General features: G+C 31.3%; 1 protein-coding gene across 2 annotated transcripts in view; it reads left to right on the forward strand.

The window, feature by feature from the left end:
* CBFB (core-binding factor, beta subunit) overlaps positions 1-808 on the forward strand; it is a 57,328-nt gene that overhangs the window by 43,479 nt on the left and 13,041 nt on the right. The window contains exon 5 of one of the 2 annotated variants that reach the window (XM_012660626.1): positions 176-302. In XM_012660626.1, coding sequence (XP_012516080.1) covers positions 176-302 — 127 coding nt within the window. The remainder of the gene's footprint in view (positions 1-175; positions 303-808) is intronic. The other variant, XM_012660625.1, reaches the window with a different exon arrangement.

An 808-nucleotide genomic window follows, 5' to 3' on the forward strand; every position in this document is an offset into this window, starting at 1 on the left:
GCTTGAGCCCAGGAGTTTGAGGTTGCTGTGAGCTAGGCTGACGCCACGGCACTCACTCTAGCCCAGGCAACAAAGCGAAACTCTGTCTCAAAAAATAAATAAATAAAATAACATCCTCAAATTTAAAATTTTTATTATAAATCAAAATTAAAAGGTATTTCATGTATTCTGACAGCAGGAAGATGCTTTAGCACAACAGGCTTTTGAAGAGGCTCGGAGAAGAACACGCGAATTTGAAGATAGAGACAGGTCTCATCGGGAGGAAATGGAGGTGAGAGTTTCACAGCTGCTGGCAGTAACTGGTTAGTACTTTCCCCCAAACTCTCAGGATGTGTTTGTGATGTTTGTGCATAATGTTTTTTTTTAATAGTTAAATTTTATCTTTCAGTTTTAAAAAGGTAGACTTTCTGTCTTTGTACTTGTTAAATGTAATTGTCATAAAGAAACTTACTCTAATTTTAAGATTGTACATGAATTCCTCATTTGCTGGTTTTCATAAAGATATTTACTATAACAAGGTATATTTTCTTTTAATTCATTGATCCAAATATCTTACCTCTTTTTTTTCTTAATTATTTTTCAGACTATTTGTAAAAATTGCCTTACATTAGCATAGAATGCATATTTTTAGAACATTATTAAAACTTACTGGGAGTATTATTGCTTTCCATTTTTCTATGAATATTTGTCTTGATTTTGTAACAGTATAATTTTTAGTCATTTGTGTGATCTCTTTATATTTTTGAACTACTCAAAGAATGGAAAATTGCAGACTGTTTTTGTTTTAACATTTTTGTTGTAAAGTAAA

Source organism: Propithecus coquereli, unplaced genomic scaffold (genome assembly GCF_000956105.1).
Source record: "Propithecus coquereli isolate 6110/MARCELLA unplaced genomic scaffold, Pcoq_1.0 Scaffold67, whole genome shotgun sequence".
NCBI lineage: Eukaryota > Metazoa > Chordata > Mammalia > Primates > Indriidae > Propithecus > Propithecus coquereli.